This window comes from Malaclemys terrapin, chromosome 2, assembly GCF_027887155.1.
Source record: "Malaclemys terrapin pileata isolate rMalTer1 chromosome 2, rMalTer1.hap1, whole genome shotgun sequence".
NCBI lineage: Eukaryota > Metazoa > Chordata > Testudines > Emydidae > Malaclemys > Malaclemys terrapin.
This window is the reverse complement of record NC_071506.1, coordinates 174627949-174651713: the sequence shown is the minus strand read 5'-3', so window position 1 is coordinate 174651713 and position 23765 is coordinate 174627949. Positions and strand designations below refer to the sequence as shown.

At 40.9% G+C, this 23765-nt stretch overlaps 1 protein-coding gene across 3 annotated transcripts in view; it reads right to left on the bottom strand.

The window, feature by feature from the left end:
* The window catches only part of ZDHHC11B (zinc finger DHHC-type containing 11B), a 92804-nt gene that overhangs the window by 29850 nt on the left and 39189 nt on the right, over window positions 1-23765 (bottom strand). For all 3 annotated transcript variants that reach the window (XM_054018609.1, XM_054018611.1, XM_054018608.1), the window contains exons 2-6: window positions 16893-17114; window positions 8771-8949; window positions 7409-7510; window positions 4629-4753; window positions 2820-2975 (exon numbers count right to left, since the gene is read on the bottom strand). In XM_054018609.1, the coding sequence (XP_053874584.1) occupies window positions 2820-2975; window positions 4629-4753; window positions 7409-7510; window positions 8771-8949; window positions 16893-17114 (784 nt within the window). The remainder of the gene's footprint in view (window positions 1-2819; window positions 2976-4628; window positions 4754-7408; window positions 7511-8770; window positions 8950-16892; window positions 17115-23765) is intronic.

The window sequence follows — 23765 nt, the reverse complement described above, 5'->3', positions numbered from 1 at the left end:
TTCCATCAAGAACCATGCATAGTTTTCAGCGTCATAGCAACTTTTATGCCTGCATAGACATTTACGACTAGATCATAAACCACAGTGACAAATCCTGTACTGCCGGAGAGTTCTATTTGATGACACAATAAGTCACTTCCATCTCTTCTACAAAGGAGAACTGACATGACAAAATGAAGCATAGCATTATGTTTGCATTTATAGCAAGTGATTTCAAAGGGTGATTGTGGAAACATACTATACGTTTCCTAATTTTCAAATGTTTGTTTGGAATTAAAATGTTCTAAAACATTTATATTAAAATAAATAAATCTCTATTTACCACCTTTACTAAATCAAAGGTTTTCTGGGAATAGAAGTTTTGTGGCTATTAAGTTCAAAGAATATTTGCAATGGTGTGAATATCATGGATATTTAATTATATCCTCCAACATACCTACAGAGTCCAAACAGTTAATTTTCAAGAGGTATGTGAATATCTGTTTCATCAGGTTGAATAATTTTTAAATGAATCATGTATTGCCAAAGCAATTAAAGGATGATTAAAAAATATTATAAAAGTCAAAGTCTGATTTCTTGAGTAATCACATGACTATGGCAAATCATTGTCAAGAAGCACATTTAAAAAGGTCAAACATCTTGGTAATAATTATTTTAGTACTACCCCATACTCTGGACTTGAAAAAGAAAAACATGAAGAAAGCTAGGCTACCGGTGAAGTACTCTGGAACCTTTAATCTGATCAAATACAGTAAGAAGGGAAGAGAGTCAATGTAAAAAGCATAGCATGCTGTGGATTTCAATAAAGATACACCCACATCACTGGTAATTAATCAGTTTCCTTCTTGAAAAACAAGAAACACTCAAAAGCTCCCTTTTTTTTTTTTTTTTTTTTAACTAGGTCAAAATATCTACACAGAGAAAAAATACTACAATTAAAGTATGGAATGCAGTTTTGCAAAGCACACTGTACAAGAGAACCTTGCAATGCTTAGTTGACATGCCAATATCTAGAATGCTTTTCCAGCTCAGATATTTCATGGTGGTAAAAATGTCTCTGCTCTAGAAATGGAAAGATTTGAAGCTGGTTGTGTATACCAGCGGGGTGAGATTCTGTGCTATGCCTCAAAAAGAGATGCGGCACAAAACTTGCAGTCCAGGGTGAAGGAGGACTGTGGTGGCATTAAAAGCCCACCTTTGCGCTCTTCCAATCTGGGCGGATACAGGGTCTGGAGAAGCCCCTGGGGTAGTTAGACAGGCCCCCTTTGCTCTCTAAAGTTACAGCAGCATCCCTGGTCTGCCTTCCAGGCCACAGTGGTGCTTGGAATTTCTGCAATGCTGTGTGCAGTGGTGGCCCCACTCCCAGCACATTCCCCATGCCAGGGCTTGCAAAAGGGTCCTTGGGAGATGGATTCCTGGCTCTCTTTTATAGTGTCTCCACTGGGAGAATCCTCCCCTAGCTGGAACCAGGGCTTTTAGGGTTCCTTTGTGCCACTCCGGTCCTTTTACCTGGCATAAGCAGGCTGGTTCTTCTCACCCCACATTCTTGCAAAAACAGAAAGCATAACTGGTAAGGTTAATTGGTTATATGATCAAGTTCAAAATGCCATTACATCTTACATCACTTCAACTGAAATGCATTTGTGGAAGTGAGGCAGGAAGAGGTGATGATCAAAAGAGGGGTGGAAAGAGGGAAGGTTCCATTCATAAGCTTTGAAATTACATGTACGTCATATTATTTTGAAAACCAATTAGGGAAACAAATTTGAAAAAAAAAGTATAAATATTTAAATGGTACTTAAAATATATTTATTTTGTAATTGCAAGAAGATGCTTTAAGTGATGCACTGGCACTGAATATACTCTAGATGTTATCCCCCACCCAAGTGGCATACAGAAACTTTCAACTTCACCGTACCTAAAAACATACATTGGATGCATTTGCATTTTATTGTTAATGAACTGTTATGCATATCCACCAAAGCAGTGGAAAATTAAAAATAAAATAAACAAATACTAAAGAAAATATTCTTCCAGCTCTTCTGAATGTCTGCATGTCAAACAACATGCAAATAAGAATCAAGTGTTTTTCTTTGGAAAACTGAAAAGTTGAAGGGACATAAGATTACAAATATTGGTCCAATAATGACCAAAGGAAGATACTGAAAGATAGTTAACCACATGAAAAGTATATATTTGTAGATTAATAGAGTTTTAAGGCCAACAGGGATTATGATTATCTAGTCACAAACTATAGAATTTTATCCCATAATTCATGCATCAAGCCCAGAACTTCTCACTGAACTATCATATCTTTAGGAAAGACATATAAACTTGATTTTAAAATGCCAAATAAAGTGAATCTTTGATCCCTCTTTAGACCCTCCTAAAGTAAAACCTTTAAAAGGAAGCAGAACTATTTCTTTCCGCTTTATAGGAAGAGTATACATTTCATTTTGTATGCAGAATCTTCCACAGGATGATGTTCACTCTTTGGTAATTAAGCTAATTCAAATACTCAAGTCTTTGTCTTTTTCTGTTATTGGTAAATTTCCTGGCCAAACTGCATTTGTGCATGCAAAACGTAATGTACTATTGGGGACAGAGTTGCCTAACACTTTCTGTTATAACTCTCTGTTCTCAGTTGCTTATAACTAACGCGCTTCAGCCATTGAGGCTGAAGTTTTCCAAACTTGGGTTTATAGATATTTAAAACAAATTAAAAAGATGGAACCTTTATAGTCATTGATCGCAACAGACTGAGAAGGATTTTCCTGAAACAATCACTGCCCACCTGCTTATAGAGAAATATTACATACAGAGGTAAAGATGAAATATCAACAAGTGTCCCAGTAGCAGGAGCGATGCAATTCCCAGGAGCACAGTGATCACCGCTATAGCCAGGATTCCAGCTGCTGTAGTCTCCACAGGAGCAACAGGAAGAAAGGCCAACCACGTGTTGTTTCCAATGACTCCTACCAGGGCAAAGTAAAGGGGGAAAATAAAACACTTCATCCTTCTGGTAATGGAAATAGGAAAAACCAAGCTACACACAGTCTCTCCTACAGCTCAAGTAACTCTCTCTTAACAACTGGGCTTTTTTAACTGTTCTTTGCACAAGGCTATTCACCGCTTATTTGTTTTGATTTAAAAAAAAATTCTAAAACAGAACCAGAAGGATAAATAGACTTCCTACCTCTGTTTACCTGGACCACTCATGGGTCCTCAAAAACTGAAGAGTGCGGGAGTGTAACAGACTGGGGATAAAATTTTCCAAAGCACGTAAGTGAATTAGGAGCCTAAGTCTCATTGACAGTCAATGTGACGTAGGAGGCTAAGTACTTCATCACTTTTGAAAAATGGTACTTAGAGGTGCTTTAGAAAATTTTACCCTAAAGTACTGTCCCAGCATTTCTGGAGATCTGGATTCACATCTTGATTCAGGTCACAAATCTAGAGGTCTGAGCCAGACCCACCTCACAAAGCTCTGGCTAACCATGGCACAATTACTTTCTGCTCAAAGAGAATCTCAGAAATGGAATGGTAGGAAGGTATTACGGATCAGGATCAGGGTGTAACTAGAAGAGTTACACGGGGGAAGCTTTGCATCACACACATCTGGCTTCAGCAAAGCTTCCCTTGAATGAGTGCCAGATTGACTTGTACTTCTCCCCCATCTCCCCAACTAATTACTGGAAGTCTAGAAATCATACATCTCTCTAAATCTACTAAACATGTAGTAAATCATTTAAAATAGCCTTGTGTTTAAATCTCCATTTCTAGTGTTATGGAAGACAGAAAAATTGATATAAATATCTTTTTTAGATACACCTCTACCCCGATAAAACGCTGTCCTCAGGAGTCAAAAAATCTTACCGTGTTATAGGTGAAACCGTGTTATATCGAATTTGCTTTGATCCACCGGAGCACACCCCCCCGCGCCCCCAGAGCGCTGCTTTACTGCGTTATATCTGAATTTGTGTTCGGGTCACATTATATCGGGGTAGAGGTATATTACGTATTTAAGAGTATTTCTCATACAGCTAGAAACAAAATTTAGATTAGGGCCAGTAGAATATCTGAGTAATTTAAGGGTATTTAAAAGCACTTTTACTTTACATACTCTTTCTACATATCTGTGTGCACTCCTAAGTCATATGTATGCAGTAAAACTCCTTTAGTTGAATGTGAAGACAGTTTAAACTCATATGCTTTACACAGTAAGTTAGTTGGCTAAATAGGCAAAACACAGCAGCCACTGTTGGACCCAGAAGTCCATCATGTAAAGGGACTTGTTTTATTACCAGGTCAGGAATATGGTGGTCTGTACCCAGGGGTTATATTCCCTAATCTTGGGGAAAGATCTGAAATCTTTAACTTTCGCCAAGGAAAGCAGAAGAGACTAGCAGAAAAGAACTCACTTCAATTTCTCATCTAAAGAATGACATCTTTAACAACACAGCATCCTCCCAGCACTGCACTAGTGTCAACCAACAACCTTCTGACCAAGAAGTCCTATTGACATCTTCTTTCAATGAAGTTTATACATAACTGGATCTCTGTGAGCAGTACCATTAGACAAACTACGTAAAAAGTACACAATATATTTTAAGTCAGTGGAAAAATACTTTCAAACTGAGGTGCTGTGCGTAGTTCTGCTGGATTCACAAAGTACTGGATGAAGACATAAAGGATCACCAGTATCAGGAGGAAGACACCAAGAACAGCAGAGGCAACAGCATTGAAGAAAAACCTATGTACATAAGAGAAACAAAACACTATACTCAGAGGATAACCAGGCATGCAGCTTCACAGAAATGAAGCTTTCATGAACTTCCACTGATTTAAAAGAATAATATTTATTTATTTATAAAATACCTTTCAAGTAAAAAATACAAGTATGAAATTACATCAATCTCAGTTAAAATACTTCATTCACATCCCCAAACACCCACACACAAATGAACACTTAACTCCCTCCACTCCCCACAGGCCACCGTCTCAAGAAAAAGCCTGTGTAACCATATGCCTTTAGGCATCCACTGAAGGTCAAATAAATAATTGGACTCTGTTGGTCCAATGGTATGAATTTCAGCATCTTTGGCTGCTCACCAAACACAGCCTGCCTCCAGCCCCTAGATGTTTAAACCTGATAGCTTGTGTTTCTCAAATGACTTAAGCCAACTGAATAGAAGAGGCAAATTTGTAAATTAGCCAAGAAGGAACCAAACAACATAGGACTTCCATAGATGAAAACAGACAATCTGGGTTGTACAGTGACAAGGGAACCCAGGTTCACCAGTGCTGTCAATTGTAACGTCAGTGGCTGTAATGGAAGAGAAGAAAACTTCTTTTTTGTCTCCATTACAGCCATTGCATAAAACTTCAAAAGTGATTTATGTATGATCAATCAGATTTGAAGGTTGGTTTCTGTCACCAGCACTCAGCCTTCTGCTCTTCTCTTTCCATTACCTCTATCACAGGCTGCCTGAAGAAAAGGTTGGCCTGTGAGGAGGGTTCAAAACTGGGGGTATTAGAACAACCCTACTGACAGTAGAGGACAAATAAATCAGTGTCTAACCGGACCACTGAAAGAGTAGTCCACATGCATTGACATTGAATATTCTCCCTTAAAGAGCTTTGAAACCCTACTGGGCCACCTGTCTTTGTGGTTAAGCAAATAAATGGTTCCACCGCACCAGAGAGAGCAAAGGGTAAGCCCTGATGCCAAACCAAAATGAGAACATTTACCACCCCCAACCCCTCCAAATTAGAGATCAAATCCAAAGCAATCTAGCTTTAAATTTAGTGCCAAAACCTGTAAGGGAGAGCCCCGTGGATGTCATGTACAATATGACATCTAAGGTCACTTCTGAAGTATCATCCACATTTGCACTGGAATCACCCAGAAGAATAGGCCTTTGACTCCAACACATGGTTGCGGTACTTGAGCACAGCTACACTCCAAATCCCTTATCCATCCACTGTTGCCCAATAAACCCTAATCTGTCTCAACAGGCTATATGACCCCAGAGTATTTTATAATGGCAACAAGACTTTTTTCCACCCAATGACTCCCAGCCAGGCCATCTACAACACACCTGTTATACCATGGGATTTGAAGCTTATACCCCAGGGCCATTTGCTACTAGCCAGGGTATTGGGACAAGGTCAAAAGATTGTTCCACCCACCGACCAAATTAAAATAAATCACTCTAAACATAGCCCCCATTCATCTCTCTACACTAAAGAACCTCACTTACTTCTCATTTTCTAGAGTCTGTTTTAAAGTGTGGCAAAACAAAGAACCACTTGAGTTACTGTGGCTTCATTACAAAATATAGACTCGTCATTTTCCACTCACACTCCTTTTGTTACTCTTCTGTTCAAACAATTCAGCTTTTTCTTTTCCATTCAGCTTGTGGCATTTTACATGTGAAGATGAATTTACACAATTTTCACCATAAATCCTATTCAGGGGCTGAAGCAGCTCACATTTTGTTCTACTCTTTTTGTGAGTGCTCACGTATACGTCTTTATATATCCATAGAGTAGGTAGCAGGCTCTCACTTTAAAGCTTCTTTCCTCATGACCAATAGTTGGCTACTTTACAAACTGAAGACTGGCATGTAGAATTCAAAAACAAGGGGGATTTGGTAAAACAAATATCACTTGGGTTTGCTTCAATCCATTTTACCTTCCTTACAAGATATAATTAGGCATGGAATATTCTAGTTAATATTATATGCATTTCTTTTATTCACTCTGTTCTATGTAGTATAAAATTCAATATGAGAAAAAAGGAAATTAATTTATTTACTGTATTCTTTTTGGACTGATGCTGCAAATTTGAATAAAAATGAAATGCCTACAGTACAACAAAAGATATTTTTAAAAGCACACATTTTATTAATTACAGTATAGCAACAATACACTTAGTACAGATCAAACAATACCAACTAAGGACACTTATTTAATTCAAAGATCAAGTCTTGCAAGATAAGAATTAACTCTCAAATTGGTCAGTGAACATATATCTGCCATAGCTATCGTGACTAGATATAGTGGTCAAGCAACTTCCTGGCTAGCACATAGATTGGTACAGTGGACTTATCAGAAATGAACTGCAAACACAGTAAAAACTGGATGTTTCTGAGCCATATTGGGGAGGAAAGGGATATATTTAAAACTGATTACCCAGGGAGGAGTCAATAACTTGACCTCACTTTTCCACCATTGAATAAAAGGCTCCTGTCATAGGAATGTTCCCTCCAAATCAGCCAATCCCTACCAAGCAGTTAAATGTCCTCAAAGGGGGCAGGTGGAAAAAGCATATGGTTCATTGTGAAGTACACTTAGCTCCCATTGATTTCTTCAATATTATCAAAGCTAGCCCGTAATGGCTTACCAGTAATTTCTGCCTCCCACACAGTTATTGAGCCACTTACAGTGGTGATCGAAGTCCGCAATGCACTTATTACAGGCACTACAGTGTTTGGCTTTTGGCCCTCTAAAAACAAAAAGATATAAATAAAATGGAGTAAGAATTAGTCAGCAAAACAGACCACACTTATGGAGACACGGGCAATCTCCAACAGACAGATGTCTTATAACAGGTGTATATATTACCCCCCCAAAAAACAAAAATCACAAGCAGTCCAAGACACATAGCCCTTCCCATCCCCCCACGATTCCTCACCCCTCTGCATTCTAATCAGGATTCCTCTGGCTGTCCTCCTCTCTGGCATGGCCACCAGCAAGGAGCACAGGAGAGACAGTCTCCCTGCTCTCAGTTTGTGTCTGATATACCAGGATCCCTTGGCGGGTGGGAAGAGCAGGTAAAGTAGGTAAAGTCCCACTAAGGCTATGTCTACACTACGGCTTATGTTGGCATAATTGATGTCACTCATGGGGGGTGAAGAAATCATCTTCTCCCCCCTTCCCTGAGTAACATAAGTTACATCAATTTAAGCGTTGGTGTGGACAGCGTTATGTGGGCCAGAGAGTTTCTCCGGTTGGCTTACAGCGGCTACACTAGAGAGCTTACAGCAGTGCAGCTGCAGCACTGTAAACTCTCTAGTGTAGCCAGGCCCTAAGTCTCTGCAGAGCTTGGACGGAGCATGCAGTCATGGTGAGGACGTACAATCTAGAACAGGTCAGAGCTGTGAGTAGATGGAGCATGCTCAGGGCAGACAGACTCTTTGGGAATTTAGCTGCCACACTCTTACAAGTCTCTACTAACTGTTTGCGAACAGAGATTATTCAGAAGTATGTAACTTGGCCAGATTTGGGCTCATTTTCACAGGGATAGCAAAAAAGCACATCCCAGGGTAACCCTCCTGCCAAATTTCAAGTCCCTGCTCTGAAAGGACGGACCCTCAGAAAAAAGGTTTTTGAGAATTTTTTTTCCCTAATAAACGTGGACAGCAAAATATATTTCCCCCTGTTCTCAGAAACAGCCGAATCATGTTAGCTGAAACATTAAAATCACCCTGGAGCAAACCCCTGGTATGGAAAATTTCAGCCTGAAAGGTGAAGTCTGTGAAAGTTAAAAGCAATTGAAAATAGGATCTTATAAGGGAATTGCCAGGCAACCTCAACTATAGATGGTGCTAATTCAAAGCCACCAATTTCTTACTAACAGGTCAGTTTCTCTCTAACCTGGCCAGCAGGAAAATGACTTCACAACAGTAAAGAAAAATATAAAAGTCTCTGGATTTAAAGAAAAACAATCCTGATCTTTTTGATACGTTTTTACTGCATAACTTACACGTCAACTTCACAGAGATAACAGTGCTGGTTCTGAATGACATGCTTGTGCTTGCCTCTGTCAAAGACTGGCATGGGGCTGCTGTAGTTTTTCTTGGCCAGCACATTTTGATCTGCTGGGTCAATGGTGATAGCAACAAGGTGAGCAACTAAGTGATGCGCAAAAAGGATGCCGATCACCTGCGTTATTGTTAGTTAAGGAGAAATTAAATGTTTAGGATAAAGAAAACACACAAAGATGAAGCTCAAGAACATACCCCTTTCAATAGCTTTTGCCCAACACATGTCCCTGTGCCATTTTAAAGAGTTCCCCCCCTCCTTATTCAGTGCTTGTATTTTTGAAGACAAAAGAAGGATAAACTGCACTCTGACTTGTAAAATGGAAGAAATGTAGGTCTAACTTCCATGGCCTATGTTCCTTCTCTCCCTCACCTCCCAGTTGCCTGTACACATTTTCAATATTACAAATGAGTAAAATGCATTTCAGTTTTACTTAATCTTAACAGGAGGGACAACTACCTCTCCCCTCCTCCCCCCACTTTTAACTAATAAGTAGCATGCCACAGTATCAAAAGAGTTAGGAATGGAAGTCACCAGGTTTATCTACTAAGCTAGTTTAATCCCCCTGACAATACAGGATTGTTCTTGGCAGCACATTTTTTTGGTGTTTTGTCCAGGCTATTTTTGTAAGTCCCAAGACAATGGGGCCACCATTACTTCTTTGGAGAAACTATTCTATAGCCGAATACAGCTCATCTTCAGATTCCCCCCCCCCCCAAATCAGTATAATTTCACCTCTTACCATTTCTATTCCTTACCTATGAGTTATGGTGCCTGTGCCTACAGATGCCTGTAATTACTGCCTAATATTTATAAATAGGTACTCCTTCAGACTTCAACATAAAGAAGTCCTGTAGACTTAACAGAGAACAAACTAACAAGGTTCTATTCAAGTTGAAACCTTGAAACCTTTTTAGACTCAATTCACCCCCTCCCAATATAAAAGCCACAGAGGAATTCTTGGGAGAAAACATCAGTACATTGCCCTGATAGGAATCATATTTTACCCACACTCCAGGGTTGCCAACTTTCAATTTGATCACTAGTCTCATAATATTTGTTTTTTCCCTTAAAGCCTTAGCTCCTGGAGCCAGCTGATTAAGTGAGACTTTAGGAGTTGGGAACCACAAGCAAGGACCATGGAACATGAACTGGCAGTCAGGAACTTACTGTTACCCCTTTCCTGAGAGGTAATGATACCGGGATTTGGAATGTGCCAGTTACTTGTTAGAAATGAAGTTAGTGACAAAGATTCAGGGTATTTCTTACTCCCATTTATTTAGTTACAAATGTTCACACAAGTCATGTTTACCTGGGATAGAGCAAACAGTTCCAAGAAGTTCACTTGCAAAAAAACCAAGTCAAACTATCTCCTGGCAAAGCAGCTCCCTTTCTAACCCTTGACTGATCTGTGTCCCACTTTCCACGCACTGTCTTTTCCACATCGCCCTACACTCTCACCTTGCAAACTTGTCAGCCCCAAATCACATGACACGACCACTAAAATTCCAAATACCAAGCATGAATATTCAGTCTCACCTGAACTAGCTAAGCACTTTGTCTACCTGCTTTGCAACATAAGAAAGTAGTTCAACTATAACCAGATCCCCAAGTATTCCACAGAATTCACCTCTTGCTACAGAAGTTAATTGTGCAATCACTAAGTACTAACACAATAGCGAGAGGCAAATGGATTATCTTTTTGCACTGGCTGATTCTAGTGATGATAAACCCCCGACCCCCCTCCACACACACTCCTAAAAGAAAGTCAGACATCAACCCTTGAGCACCACACAGCGAACAGATTATTTTGTGCTAGGTTTAAGTCACAGAGAGAGTTATCAAACTGCTGTAGTTTCATAAATGAATTCTGCTCGTTTACTAAACACTGAGAATAGCTGCCACATCATGTTTTTGTTTTGTTACCATGGTAGCAATTACCAATACTTTTGAAGAGAATGAACACTGTGACATGACAGAGAAGGACAATGGGAAGGTGTGTTTTCTTAACCAGAGCAGGAAGTTTCATTGTGTGCCCCAAAGCAATAATTTCCTACATTGTTTAAAGTCGAATTATTCTCTATTAGAAACAGAACAAGCACTGTATCACAGTGCTAGATCTGATTCAAGAGTAAACAAAGCCCAGGGAGCTAGAAAAGACATTACAAAACTTTGCCTCTTCACAAGTCTGTACTACAGTTTAAACTCTGAGAACAGAAGATGAGGAAACTCAGCATAATACAGAAACATTTTTGGAGTGATACACAATAAAAAAAATTGCTGGATACAATATTTCTAACAGAGCAACAGTTTTGGTTAAATCTTCTTTTAAAGATTTAAATCTTAGTCTGTGAGACTAAGTCTCCTAGGCAACATCAGGATATATTACATGATTTTTTTAAAGTTATTTTGAAAATGATATACACAATCACAGACAAACAACCAGCAGAATTCTAAAGTATCCCTGGCCTGTAAGTCTTCCTGCCTTAAGAAAGAGATAAACGAAAAGCCCTTGTGTATGCATAACTTGATCAATTTTTCACCTAGCAGTTCTTTAAATAGTAATTTTATTAATGATGTGTTTCCCAGGTTCAGGAGGAAGTAGCTCTTCTACATCCAACCGGTGATAGATATCATCTAAGCATTCTTCAAAAAACAGAGAGATTGAACTCTGAGTGCATGGGCCAAGAAATATACATACAATATACTCTTTTTTTGTGTTTTTAACCCAACATGCAGAGCATGCCACACACCCCTCACCCCCTCAATAAGGCACAGTTTGAACTCTGGATCCAATCCCAAACAGTTTCTTGTTCACCAGAAGGGAGCAGCTGAGAAGGTTGCAGGAACAATTGATGAGAATGACCTGTAGCCTGCCTTAACACAAGTTATTACCACAAAAAGCCTGCCAAAATATGTGTGTGTACCTGAGATCCATGAAGTATGCTTTGTATAGTCACACTTTTTATATCTTAAATATGCAGAATAAGCATTTAATAATGTGCCATTATTTTAAGATTACTTCTATTGAAGACTAAAATATTAGTTTTCCTCACTTATGTTTTTATGTAATTGCAGCACTTTATTATATAGATGTGTATTTTTCATATTAAAAGTGATGTATTCATATATATAAAGCGTACATATACACTTCACACTCAGCTATATTATATACATAAACACGGATTTCCTTGTATGTTACATAACATAGGCTTTCCAGCTATCCTGCTCATTGCATGCAAAATTCTTCTCAGAATGATACATACAGTATCCAAAATTTTTCATTTAGACAACCATAAGCTACATTAGACTACGCAGTATAGCCTGACATCAGAAAGATAAAATCCCCATGAAAAAACAGACCTACCAGAGCAGTCATAGCAACAAAACTTCCAATGATGCATAAAGGGTCAGATCCTCAGCTGGGGTAAGCCATTGCAGGTACACTTAAATCAAAGGAGATGTGCTGATTTACACCAGCTGTGGATCTGTCCCAAAATTCTTAATTTCTAGAAGATTATTTTTTATTCGAACATAAAGGAGGGCAAAAAGATTATTTTAATAAGTTTGAACTCCTCATCTGACCTACCACTTTCTTCCACAAATGCAAATAAACCAATTCAGTTTGAAGCAAAAACATTTCTTACTTCACTGTCAAAAACTAAAAATATAAATTTTATCTTCCATTGTTTCCCAAAATTTGGCAGTTCTTCCATTAGAAGTCTGAAATCTTTATGTCCTAGTTTGCATTTCCTGGACCTCATCAGGAAACATAACATGATGACACTTAAAATCAGCCTTCTTTTAGTTTCGAACTTGTTTCTAAACACACAAGTTTAGATTCTTATTAGTTCTTATTAGATTGCAAAAAATTAAAGTTCTAAGAAGCCACTCCATCTACACACCCCTCTAAAATTTCTATATATTGGGAAACAAGAAGCTTTTTCTATGGTTAAGAAAGGTTCAACTTTCACATTTAAAGCTATTAATGATATTGACAGGGTCATAAGAGGATTACCTTGATCAGCTCCTCAAAGTCTAAAAGCCAAAGGTGGCAGTGCTGGATTTATTATGAGGAGCCTCCAAACTGATGCATAGCAACATTATCTTGAACTATTGTACTGGAGAGGGTCCTATAAAAATCTGCACATAGGTTTTAATTTGAATGATTGTGGTCTTTAAAGAGATCTGTATGAGCTCTCTCAGTTTGTTCTACAGATATGCTGTAAATTTTTTAGTTATTACTATCCGAAATAAAATGCAAAATTTGATCAAAACACCACATTGAAAATGTGATGCCCATGTGCTTAGTGTAACCCCTTCCTCATAAGATCTAGATGAACTAAATCCAGCCAGTAGATCATCTGCTCAAGAGAAAGACTCATCTTTAGAGGGGAAAAACACCTCCAGACAGTCTCTCTCACCTCTGCCTATGTCACTGGGACTTAGCAACCAACTCCTTCCTTAGTCCTATATTACCATGAAAGTGCCTTACCTTGGAAAGTCTTTCAGAGACGGAATGACCCCCAATTCTAGTCAAATCAGGATAAAAAAAAGCTGCAATTTATCAAAGTAAAAGGAAGGCAGAGGAGAAAGGAAGGCAGAAATACACTTCTCTCACACTTATTAAAAGGCAAGGGGAACCTTCTCTAAATGAGGGGGGGAAAAATTCCAAGGATTCTCAGACTCCCCAAATAGTCATTTATTTTTCAGAACTTTCAGGAAACACCCACCTGAACCTCAGAGCAGTAACCCTCCCTTTTCCCCAAACAAGCCTTAAAATCCACTCTCCAATATGCAAGAATAGCAATTTCCTTAACAACAACCAACCACCACCACCAAAAAAAGCCCTCGGTTGCTCTGTTCCAAGGACCCTCCCCCCGGCAATGACAGCACCAGCAGGACCCAGTAAGGACCTCGGCAGAGTGGACCTCAGCAAGGCTCTTATTCTTTTCAAACGTGTGAACATGGTATGCAAATTGAATTTAACAGCTTTTTTTTTTAAAAAAAGTAGGAATTCTTATTTCCTATGAAGTAGGAAAAAACAAAAAAATCTTTGTTGTAAGATTATACTGCGTTTCCAGTGTAAATCTGACTTTGACTAGTAGAGGAGATAAATGGCATCACTAATGCACTGTTTTCCATTATAAACACAACATTTGACTACACAAGTATTTCATCCCTTACTGTAAGAGTTATCATGCTGTTATAAGAAAACTGTATTGACATCATATCACTTCCTAGCAACAATCTATGTTTGGTATATAAATAGTACATAAATTACTGGTGTATTGATGCTTTCCCTTTCATAACATTGTTAACTTTCCCCTCACCTCCACCCTCGCCATCTCAGTCAGAGGAATTTCAAACCAGTTTCAAATGTCCCTGTTTGGAGGTACTATAGAACTCAAGACCCTGATTCACGATTTAATGAAGAGCAAGCACTACGTAAAGTAATCTGATTAGAAGCTGCTACATGTTACTGAAAAGCTCACTATAAAAACACTAGCATTTTGTACGTTTGCTATCCACTCTGAGCAGTTACTGCTGAGTTGAGCTTTGATTCTGCAATGTGCAGGATGCCCTTCAGTCAAGGAGCACTGCAAGTGAACAGTACACCACAGAGTCTCTTTTGCATTAGACCCAGGGTGGGGGGGGTTCAATCTTTTCAGCCTGAAGATCAAACATAAGATTTCACAAAGGTCCAGGGGGCTACAATTTGTACTTGGGAGAAGATTTTCTTTCCTGTTCCACTCTTTCTGGAACACTCAGGCCATGGCTACACTTCAGAGCTTAGAGTGCCGTGGCTGCTTCGGCGTAGCTGTGCCGCTGCTAGCGCAGACGCTGTAAGCCAATGGGAGAGAGCTCCCCCAATCAACTTAATTACTTTGGCTCCTGTGAGCGGCAGTAGCTATGTCGGCGGAAGAAGCTCCCCTGCCGACATAGTGCTGTCCACACTGATGCTTAGGACGGTGTAACTTACATCGCTCCGGGGGTGGCTTACTCACACCCCTCAGCGACATAACTTGTACTGACTTAAGCTGTAGTGTGCACATAGCCTTAAGCCGCTCGAAAGGGGTGGCAACTTCCCCTAAGTCCCCGGCTGGGGATTTCTCAGCGGGTGTGGAAACAGCGTAGTGTGCTCCTACACCTCTCTCTCCCTATAGCCCCTGGCGCAGAGGGCATCCCTGGGTCATGAGGGAAGGGAGAAGGGATGGAGGACATGGCTTACTCTGCTAGCATGTGATACTTTGGCATCTCAGGGTGCTTTAGTCTGCTCTGGGACAGAAAGTCAGGGTACAGTAATTAGTTGCTGTTTCTCAGCTTTTTCCCCCCCCTTTCCCTTGAGCATTCCTGGGTGGCTGGGCCAGGGAAGGACTTTGCTAGGCACTTCCCCAGGCTCAGGCAGAGCCAGTCAAGCACTTATTCTGCTCTTGCTAGGGCTCCCACTACCCTGGAAGGGAGCAGCCTGAATGGAGCAGCCAGAACTCCCTTCCCCTTCCTCACCTATGATGATGGATACACTTGTGTCACAGTAAAATTAGGCAAAATTCACAGAGCAGTCATGGTAAAAATGTACAGTCAGGGTACAGTCACGGTGGGGCTGAAGCCAAAGAAGTCCCAGAGATGTGATTTGGTCATGGTATCCGTGACCAAATCACATCCTTACCTATGACACAGCAGATGCTCAGAACATTCCCAAGTTGAGATCTGTGCTAGAGCTGGCCACAACTGTCAACCAAAAAAATCCTCTCTTTTTGGTGAAGAAAAAAAAAAGAATGCAGATTTGGTGACAAAACATTGTGCTGGATTATTCTGGTCAATAAAGCCCCCTAAAAATGCCCCCTGCCCCCCCCCCAATGCAAAGTGTTTCATTTTGATATGTTTGTAATGAAACTTTGACTTTTTGTCTCTAAACAACGTTTTGTTTAGAAAATTCCTTTAAAGTTAAAAAATGCCTGAAATCAAAACAAAATGTTTTGTTTCCAACTGAACGTTTGTTTGACACACAACAAATCTTTCAGCTTTTTGATTGCCGAATATATATATTTTTTTAATATTTTGATTTTGGGACAACCCAAAACTAACTTTAAAAAAAAAGTTTGGAATTGCCAGTGAACCAAAAACTATCAGAAATTCACCCATCTCTAACCTGTGCAGATCCTAGTGCTGCAGAGGAGGGAGTGAGAGGTGGCACCCCTAGTGCTGCCTCCCCATAGTGACAGAGCTGATTCAAAACACTTCCATTTAAAAGTCAATCAAATGCCCGATGACTCATGGGGTGGACTTGCTCTGCAACTCTTGGGCCTCCTATCCCATCCTCCCTGGGGCAGGATCCATCCCTTTAGCCACTGGGAATGTTGGGAGGTATGCATCTGTCTCACCAACGCTGTCCATGGAGGTAAAATTAGCACCCTATTCCTACTCCGTACTCACTACTCCCCTCTTTATACAACCAAGGATCACATTAGCCCATTATTCCTTTGCGGTAAATAGTTTTATGGTTCTTTATTTCCAATGTAAATAATTTTCCAAAAATTAAAAAAAAAGTGACGGAACACCAAATTTCTGTGGAAGGTAGGTAACTCTGGGCTGAAGTGAGATGTATGATTGGGAATGTTTATCAATACACCAATGAGTCCCTCAAAGCCGTGGAGAATCTATACCCCCCCCCCCACTTGACTGCTGAGCAGCTCATAGTTTAGAACAAGGCTCACATCAATGGCCTGATCCAAAGCTCACTGAAGTCAATGGATAGACTCACACTGACTAATGGGCTTTGGGTCATATCCAATATTAGTTGTTAAAGACAGATTTTTTTTTTTTATTTTATTTTTTTTTAAAGATGGTCTTTTGCAGGAAGTGAATTTTTTATATAAAAACAACTATAACAAAACCACCCTCACTAAGTGTGGTTAAATATACAATCGGGGAAACGTAATTCACTCCTCTAATGCACTAACCCTTATTTATAGCATAAGCAGTGTATATGTAATTTTAACCGAGAACCTATGCAGAGCATGTGTTGGAAGGGGAGGAAATAAAAAAAAAAAAAAGGATACAGCATAGGCAGCATACTTCCATCCATGTGGAAGCAAAGGTATGTAGATCCCAAACCCTACAATGGCCAGGTATGTGTAAAACAGCAGAGCAACAATCTGAAAGGTGTGGAGTGGTAAAGACCAGCCGTTCACCCTGGAATGCTGGGGTGGAGAAACCAAGTCATTTCTACTGTTCAGCTGTTCAGGTCCTGTCCGCCTTAACCTCCTGCCATAGCAGTTCATCTGCAAGAAAGCAAAGAGAACTTTATATTCCCTGTTCAAAATATCTTCTGTGCTCTTCAGAGTAACAAAATAAATGCTACAACATAAAGGGTAAGGGATGCAGACAAAAAATGCTGTACTGTTCTCTCAACATTTCTCTGTTGTGCTGCAACATTTTCTTGTTAATTCTGGTCTTGTACAAATAAGCATACTGAGTTTATCTTCCATCCAGTCTCAAACCAGACCCAATATGCAAATTACATCACACTGATCCCCTTGTCTACAATGAGCTGTATAATAGAAGTCTCTTGTGAGGGAAGACAGTTCACTCAACAATTTAATCATAAACCTTTGATAAGCGAAACAGCTAAGCTATCACATGGTACTGATGGTAGGTATCTTGGCTATACAGGCAAGGTTCTACAACTATTAGACAACTCCCAATTCTCACTGACACCAATACTGTATTTATATTCTGCTTAGTTCTGTTCCAGTGATGATTTCCCTACCCTCTTTTTCACCTGCTTATTTCTTCAGCATTGCAACTTAGAATAGAATAAATAAAAATCCACTAGCGTTACAAGTGTGTGTTCAATATCCCTTCCATAGTCTCTCTGGAGCACTCTAAAGTAGATGGATCTCTCAACCCAGTGTGCAGGTCACATTTAAGAAAGCTATTCTGGGAGGTGCCAGGGCATTCCTTTACATTAGATTGCACTATGGAAAACATGCAGTCACACAAAGGATACCATGCATGGCCTGCTGAGATGTGTTGCCACCTATGTAGAATGGGTTAAGAAAAAAGTAAGGTAAAATGCTAGTGAGTAAAACAAGCCTACATTTTTATACATTAAGACAGTTATTACATGAAATGTCACAAAAGGAAGACATGAAGCTTCTATGATATGTATCAAATGTAGCCTGAAAGGATGCTCATCCTAGAGCAGGGGTAGGCAACCTATGGCACGCGTGCCAAAGGCGGCACGCAAGCTGATTTTCAGTGGCACTCACGCTGCCCGGGTCCTGGCCACCAGTCCGGGGGGCTCTGCATTTTAATTTAATTTTAAATGAAGCTTCTTAAACATTTTAAAAATCTTATTTATTTTACATACAACAATAGTTTAGTATTATATTATAGACTTATAGAAAGAGACCTTCTAAAAACGTTAAAATGTATTACCGCCACGCGAAATCTTAAATTAGAGTGAATAAATGAAGACTCGGCACACCACTTCTGAAAGGTTGCCGACCCCTGTCCTAGAGTATGTGGTTAGGAGGCTGTTTGATTTTAACTGAAAAACAAAACAAAACACTGAATAAGCTACCAAGCTAAAAATATTACTATAATGTCTGCAATCAAGTGTCCCTAGATTCTTAAAACACACATATACATTATCAATTTAAAATATTCATATGCTATGAAAAAGTTAAATACATATATTAAAACATAAGCCACTAGTGAAAGATAGGCAAATTTGTTTTTCTTTAATAACCAGCTAATAACCAAGAATGATCTCTATGCTGACAAGAGCTTGGATTTGATTAAACAGATACAAATTCACTACTACTAACATCCAAGGTGACTGAGGGAGAGATTGTAACAGACTCTTTTCAAGCCTTAAAAAACACTTAACTAACCAGTATAAATATATTAATACAAAAAAATGTAACTAACATATACAGAGTACTCACTTCAACCATTTCTCCTTATCTTTACATCTGAAGCTTTTCTTGCTGAAGGCTGAAACCTTTCTTTGCAAAGAAAGAATCAAACCCTTTCAAACAGGATTTCTCAATGATGGAAACAAAGTTTGTCTTACAGCATTCTGCTGCTGCTGCTCATCAATGTACATTAGTGTATTTTGCACACGGATTTCAAACCACTGGTCTCCATTTATGTTAGGGTATTGCAGCATACAGGAAAAATCCCCTTTAGCTTCAGGGAAGAAATTTGGTCTTAAAAGCAGTTTTGTCCTGGAGACTGCTAGCAAATGCCTGTCGAAGGATAGCCCAGCACATTTAGAACCTGCAGTTATATAATGCTCAGCAGAGCTGATATAGCTCAAGTACCAAATTCTTTGAATTATTAATAAGAGAACCTCCTCCAGGCACAAAGCTTCTCAATGCAGTGGTCATACAACAAATACCCAACATTTTCAATACTTATATGCCTGCCTGCCCCAAGGAGTCTTTACAGCTTGTATAAAAACCTGCTGAAATTCTGTTTGAAATCGAAGATAAAAAGCCGAACACAAACCAAAGTATTTTATTCCAGGATTGTGTAATTTCACAGAAACCTTAGTAAAACAAACTGAAACTAACACACACCTCTGAAGGAATGTTTACTTCCTGTTCTTTTTTTGTGGCATTTTAGCCACATCGTAAAACTTTAGGGTGTGAGTCTAGAAAGTGCTAAGCTTTGGCTTAACAAATTTGACGTCAGTGGATGTATTACCATACGTTTCCATGCAAGTTATGGCACCACTAAACACTTTTGAAAAAACCCTTTCCTAAGGGCTTCTGGTAGTTAGAGACCTACTCCCAGGTGATCACATCCAAACTTACAATTGAAATACTGTGTTTACAGTTTCTAGCTTACACAATTTAAAATGCACTGTACTAAAGGCCAGGAAGGCTTTTATTTAACCATAGCATACACACACAAATATGAATTTATCACAAGTACACATCACGTTGTATAGAATTATAACTGGTTACATTCTGCATTTAGGGTTGCCAACTTTCAACTCCACAAAACCAAACAACCTTGCCCCGCCCCCTCACTCCATCCCCCCTCACTCGCCCCACCCTCACGCACTCGCTCATTTTCACTGGGCTGGCTCAAGGAGTTCAGGTGCAGGAGAGGGTTCGGGCTCTGGCTGGGAGTGCGGGCTCTAGGGTGGGGCCAGAAATGAGGAGTTCAGGGTGCGGGAGGGGGATCCGGGCTGAGGCAGTGGGTTGGGATGCTGGGGGAGGGCGGTGAGGGCTCCAGCTAGGGGTGTGGTCTCTGGTGTGGGATCGGGGATGAGGGATTTGGAGTGCAGGAGGGGGCTCCAGAGGGGGGTTTGGAGTGTGCGAGGGGGCTCTGGGCTGGGGCAGGGCTGGGGGGTGAGGGCTCCGGCTGGGGGTGCAGACTCTGGGGTGGGGCTGGGGATGAGGGGTTTGGGTTGCAGGAGGGGGACCTGGGTTGGTATCGAGGGCTTCAGAAGGTGGGAGGGGGATCAGGGCTGGGGCAGGGGGTGGGGTACGGGAGGAATGTGAGGGCTCTGGCTGGGGGTGTGGGTTCTGAGGTACAGGAGGGGGCTCCAAGCTGGGATTGAGGAGTTTGGAGGGTGGGAGGAGGGATCAGGGCGGGGGCAGGGGGTTGGGGCATGGGAGGGAGTCAGGGGTGCAGGCTCCGGGCGATGCTTACTTCAAGCAGCTCCCGGAAGCAGCAGCATGTCCCCCCTCCAGCTCCTAGCCGCCGTTCCCAGCCAATGGGAACTGCGGGGGAGGCGCCTGCGGATGGGGCAGTGTGCAGAGTCGCCTGGCCGCACCTCCACCTAGAAGCCGGAGGGGGAACATGCCACTGCTTCTGGGAGCCGCGTGAAGCCACGGCAGGTAGAGAGCCTGCCTTAGCCCTGCTGCACCGCCAACCAGACTTTTAACGACCCGGTCAGTGATGCTGACTGGAGCTGCCAGGGTCCCTTTTCAACTGGCATTCCAGTTGAAAACTGGACACCTGGCAACCCTATCTGCATTGCTACCCAGGAATGGTTGTTTCAGTTTTGCTGCCTAGATTGACAGAACTAAACACACTTTTGATTACATGTCTGGCAAATTAGAGGACCACAAATTTTAAGGAGCAAGTACATTTCATACTTGTCTGTATAGAACCTAGACTGCGGTTGGTGCAATGCAATTAATAAGCAGGGCTTGAAAACCCACCTGGCTACTCCCCACTGGTAAACTGGAAGCTTTCCCCAGTAAGCATAGGGGCCTAACCCATCATTTTCTGTACAATTTAAGCTTTCATTTAAAAACCTTACAAATGTGAAGAGTGTAAACTTATGCACTGCTGTCTTGTTGAGTCTGCATAAAAACCCCTGCAAATCCTCGGCTGCAGGTCAGAGCTTTGCCAAACAGCAGCAGATCAGAACACTTGATATTTATGGTAAATATAAGCAGTGATTCTTTGCTGTTATTCAGAAACGTGGGCAGAAGCGATTGTGTCAAAAAATCACGTCAGTTTCAAATTGCTGCTGCATCTGGCGGGGAAAAAAGGAACTATGAGTAGAAGCAACAGATGTAGGTACTGGAGTTATTTACAGGGGAGAAATTCCCCTAAATGCAAAGGCTGTAAGACTGGTAAAGTATCAGAGATCTTTTCTTCATACCTCCCAGTCACAGCAGCAATGAAATTCTGTGGGGAAATGTAATTTGGGTGAAAAGCAGAAGGAGAAGTGAGAAAAAAAATCCATTCTTCCTTCCAGAAGCTGGGGGGGGGGGGTTCAAGTGTGACAGAAATCTACTAGTCAGCAGCTCATATGAAAGACATTTACAACCAAGATCTAGACTGCACAAAAATAGAGGCATCCGAAAGATTAATAAACCATTATAAACCCTCCTTCCTAACAGAAAAAAAGAAAAAGTGAGGAGTCCCTCCCCAACTATTATTGCCATTTAATACCAACAAAGCACTCAACTTTGTACAAGACAAAAGTGAAGCCTGACAGAAAGAACAAATATCAGAGGGGTAGCCGTGTTAGTCTGGATCTGTAAAAAGCAACAAAGAGTCCTGTGGCACCTTATAGATTAACAGAAGTATTGGAGCATGAGCTTTCGTAGGTGAATGCCCACTTCGTCAGACGCACTGGGTCTTCACGTCTGACAAAGTGGGCATTCACCCACGAAAGCTCATGCTCCAATACTTCTGTTGGTCTATAAGGTGACACAGAAAGAACAAAGTGGAACAAAGGAATAAGTAAGAGACAAGAGTTGTCAGATGAAATCAGAGCTGGTTGAGAAAAATTCAAAATTCTGATGAAAAAGGCAGGTCAAAATATTTATATTTCATCCCATCCAGCACCTTGGTAAAGCTCAGCTCCATCAGAGACTGGGAGTGGTTGGGTCATTACAAAACCTATACTTAATTTCCCCAATACTAATTTCTCCTTACTGTTACTCACACCTTCTTGTCAACTGTCTGTAATGGGCTACTCTCTTACCACTTCAAAAGTTATTTCTCCTCCCTTGGTATCTTGCTGTTAATTGATTTCTTGTTAGACTGACTTAACACTTGGTAAAGCAACCCACATCCTTTCATGTATTTATACCTGCTCTTGTATCTTTTACTTCATACATCTGATGAAGTGGGTTCTAGCCCACGAAAGCTTATGCCCAAATAAATTTGTTAGTCTCTAAAGTGCCACAAGGACTCCTCGATTTTTTTGCTGATACAGACTAACATGGCTACCACTGAAACCTGTCACTTAGAAAGTAGGGGCTTGTCTACACAGAAAATGTACTTTGGCATAGCTACATCTCACAGGGGTGTGAAACATCCAACCCCTGAGAGATGTAGCTCTGCTGCCTAACCCCGGAATCGACAGTGCTAGGTCAAGGGAAGAATTCTTTTGTTGACCTGTCTACCTCCCTGTTGACCTTGCAGGGAGGTAGATTAACTACAGCAATGGGAGAACCACTCCTAGCACGATAGTGTCTACACTGAAGCACTACTGCAGTGCAGCTATGGCATTGTAGTGTTTTAAGTGTAAACATATCTTAAGTCTACATGTAGTACAAAACCTTGGAGAATGAGGCAGAGGGGAATAACAAGGGTAACTGGGCTCAGGATTGCTAATCTCCAGACCTCAAACATCACAGGACTTCTCCCCGACAAATGCAATTTAAAGCAATATGTATTCCGTGTTCTTCTGACTTTTCAGTGCGCAATGAAAAGTCCTCCTGACATCCCTCTTCCCTGTTTCTGTGCAACAGGTACCAGGGTAAAACTTTAACCTGAAACCATCAGAAAACACTCACAAAAATGGGGCTGGTGGCCACTTCCTCCAGAGAAGGCCTTAATTCACTCTAACCACTGGCATAATATCCTTTTGGTATCTGACCCTCTACATCCTCACCATCCCCTCCAACATCAATATGCTCCCCTTCATCCAGGGGAAACTCCAGCCTAGTGCTAGCCTCTCTTGAGGCAGGCTCCACCTATCTGCCTACGACAGGCAGGAGAAAAGCATAGGCTTCTCCTCCTGGATGATCCCATCAGCACTACACAAAAGGTTTCTCTCGGCCATTTGAAGAACTGACACAAAATAAATATTTTTCCAAATTTGTATTTACATCCTCCTACCGCTATTCACTAAGGGACTCCAGGCTGCAGTGGGAACAGTCTCCAATCTGTCTAAGTGGACAGGACCCGAGGTGAGGCAGGTATGGGTTCCAGCCTGCAAAAAAAAAAAATCGAACAAATGCTGCCATGGCACTGTGCAGAAAAAGGAGACACTTTCCCCAGAGTGCTGCCTGCTCAGCTACATGGACACAGGCCTCTGTAGCCAGCTGCATGAATGGCAACAGCTCAGCTAAAATTTTTCAACTGCTTTCAATTTCTATCATGAGAACCATAGCGAGGTCCCAAAATGGTGATGCTCAGAGTATCATTCCAAGGGCTCGCAA